Source organism: Aplysia californica, unplaced genomic scaffold (genome assembly GCF_000002075.1).
Source record: "Aplysia californica isolate F4 #8 unplaced genomic scaffold, AplCal3.0 scaffold03242, whole genome shotgun sequence".
Taxonomy (NCBI): domain Eukaryota; kingdom Metazoa; phylum Mollusca; class Gastropoda; order Aplysiida; family Aplysiidae; genus Aplysia; species Aplysia californica.
The window spans coordinates 1-3151 of NW_004800512.1; the positions used below are offsets into that span (position 1 = coordinate 1).

The window sequence follows — 3151 nt, forward strand, 5'->3', positions numbered from 1 at the left end:
GGGGGTGAGAACGGCGAGACACAGGCTATTCTCACCAATAGCACTTCCATCTTTTCCAAGACAGACAACCGAAATACCCCCAACAGGTTTCCCCCTGAAACAGAGAGTAGGCATCGTTGGAGCAGCGGACAGTAAATCAATTGTCCAAGAGGAAGGTTCAGGTTCGAGTCTGAGCGACGTTTGTAGGCCTGTCTGTCTCATTCCTCCTGAAGTCCTCTCCTCTCAGCACAAGGTCCTGCCGGGGGAACCAAGTCCTCTGCTTTAGAAATTCCCCTACACTGACTCTTGTCAAAGACAGGGCGAGTTCTCAACAAGATCATTGACTCTCTAAGTGCCCTGGATACGCCATGTTTAAAGTTACAGTTGTCGTCAGCATCTTTGATAAACGTGTTTGGTTTTGTTCTTCATATTATGGTAGTTCTTTATAAACAATCTTCGCCCACTCTTTGAGAAATTGTGTGTGTGTGTGTGTGTGTGTGTGTGTGTGTGTGTGTGTGTGTGTGTGTGTGTGTGTGTGTGTGTGTGTGTGTGTGTTTAATACTACTAAAATAATTATTTTCTTGCGCCAACGCTGACGCAATAAAGATCATTTAAGAGTCCGGCTGCTTCAACTCTGCCAGTGGGTGGTTGACGGGTGCTCTGGTGTGGTTTGCTCCTTCTTTCCTATCAAACATCTATCGTCCTTATCTCTCCTCCTTCTTTTTTTTGTGTGTGTTACTCCCTTGTAACACCTTTATTTTTTGATCGGCACTTATATGACCTTATTGTGTTGCAAGTGCCGTAAAACTCTTACTAAAATCAGCTCTGCCTGCCAGGGCTATCGCAGGCCAAATGGGACACTATTCCCAGCGGACAGACTAAGGTACTTGGTTGTGTGGAACTCACGTATTCGGCGTGCCTCGACGATAGGGTCAAACTGTGACTCCAACTCCAAAGACACCGGTATCCAGTTATGAACACAATTATTAATATTATACAGAACGTGTGTGTTTTATTGGCGTGGGGGGGGGGGGGGGGGGGGGGGGGCGATCAGATAATCAAACAAACAAGAAGAAAAGAAAATAATAATCGCGGCTGCGATTCCGCTGGTGGTACTGATGTCGATTGGATGTCTTTTTTTATTTTGATCAACTTCAAGGCCCCCCGTTGCCATTGTCTCTGAACACTCAGGGCGCTGGTACTGTAGGGCAGGTCAAAACCTACACGCCAAGATCACAACCATAGGCCTAACTAATAAAATGAAACCAATAATCAAGAGGGAGCTGCCATTCTATTCAAGGATGGATGAAAAAGAAAGAAACTGTCTGTTTTGGGAAGACAGAAGGGAGAAGTGGGAGAGGGCGGGGGATATGTCCCAGCTCCGACTGCAAAGGAGCCTCTTGGAAAATATTATTCTAAACGGAATGCAATAAACAATAACTGACAATGACAACCATTTCATCAAAACGAGTAATTACTTTGGACACACATACACACACACACACACACACGCGCGCGCGCACACACACGCACATATATACAATATACACACAAATACACACTCTCACGCACGCACATATGCATAAACACACATACACATACACAAATACACACACACACACACACACACACACACACACACACACACGCGCGCGCACACGCGCGCACACGCACGCACACACGCACGCATATACTTGTAATGTTTAATGCATTATTATCACACATAGAGAGATCTAGATACAGAATAATGTTATGATAAGTCGTGCGACCAAACATTCATATTATTGCTGGTATGTACCTGCTCTCTAGGTGTCTCGTGCCTTACCTGTACGAAGGAGCGAGCCAGAGCTCTTGGGAAGATGACTTGAACCATAGGGTCAGCTCAGGTCTGGAGATGGGCATGGCCTGGGGCCACCTCAAGTTCGGAGACGTGGTGATCCTAGTGGTAGGCCTGGAGAAGGGTTCAGGGAACACCAACTCTATCCAGATCATCACCTGCCCTCACGGAAAGCACGACGGCTGAGGAGGGGACAAGATGGAGGAGGGGATGGCGCCATCTTACGGAATAGAGATGAGAGTGTCTTCGTAGTATTAAGGGAGGCTCGTAGTATTAGGGCAGGGGGTTACGATTTCATGTTCTATTCAAGACAGTTTTAATAAAGGCTGGATATGTGCGATGGGAAGACAGTTATGCACTCAAAATATTATATTCTGGGATCATATTTCTTATTTGATGCAAAATACAACTTGGTTTACACTTGCTCGTCAACATTTACACAGACCAGACCTGACGCTGGCATCGGTGTCCTTTAAAAAGATCATCTTCACGCGTTCACTTTTCTCTTGGCTGAATTCTGGATTCTCTATGAAGAAAAGTTTTGATCTCCTGGCAAAGCATTCAAATACGATTAATATTGGAAAAATCACAATTTTTGATTGAGACAGTCCCGGCGCCGGACTGCAGGAGGACATAATATTATGTTTTTAAGGTAACCAGAACCTGCATTTGGCAGCTTCCATGGCATCCAGTTGTTCTATCCTTATGCTTTCAACACAATAGCTAACAAGACGCAGGATTTGAAAATGAAAGTATAACATTCAAACCTCTGCTTGTTATCTCTTCGGGTTGATTATATTATACTTGAACACATTATGCCTAGTGAACAAGCCATTTTGCCTAAAATATAAATCCATTAGAAATGTCTATAACCGAATAAACGAGAGGAATTAATCTGCTTTGTTTCTGTTGTTCCTTCTTTCCCTGTATTTTAACCAATACTTAAAATCTTGATGCATTCAAGCTTGCATTAAAATTTGGTTGTACAACGTTTTTTGCTGGGCCTCCCCGAGTTATGGCAATAGCCTCTCACTTCAAACTGCAGGCAGTCTGCCCCTCACATTCAATGGTTTTATTCAGCTCACCCCACCTCCCCTTGCTGTACTGGTCGAAATCATAATATTCATTCTTTCAAAAAAGTTTAACTAGATCTAGTCCTTCATCTTTGTCCTATTTTAGTGGAGCTATGTCTAGGAGGTAAGAGGTGAACATTTAGATTTTTTAAATAGTAAAAGACCATAAGATGGGGTTAGGAGTGGGGTGCGTGCGTGCATGCGTGTGTGTTTGTGTGTGTTTGTGTGAGTGTGTGTGTGTGCGTGTGTGTGTGTGTGTTTC

General features: G+C 44.1%; 1 protein-coding gene across 1 annotated transcript; it reads left to right on the plus strand.

Annotated features, from left to right (window-relative positions):
• Positions 1-1788: 1788 nt before the first annotated feature.
• On the plus strand, positions 1789-2710 carry LOC118479146 (pyruvate kinase PKM-like; the record flags this gene model as incomplete). The annotated part of the gene is given in 1 exon segment (XM_035973770.1): positions 1789-2710. A coding segment is annotated over 1 exon segment (214 nt), but the record flags the coding sequence as incomplete, so codon positions are not given.
• Between the last annotated feature and the right edge of the window lie 441 nt (positions 2711-3151).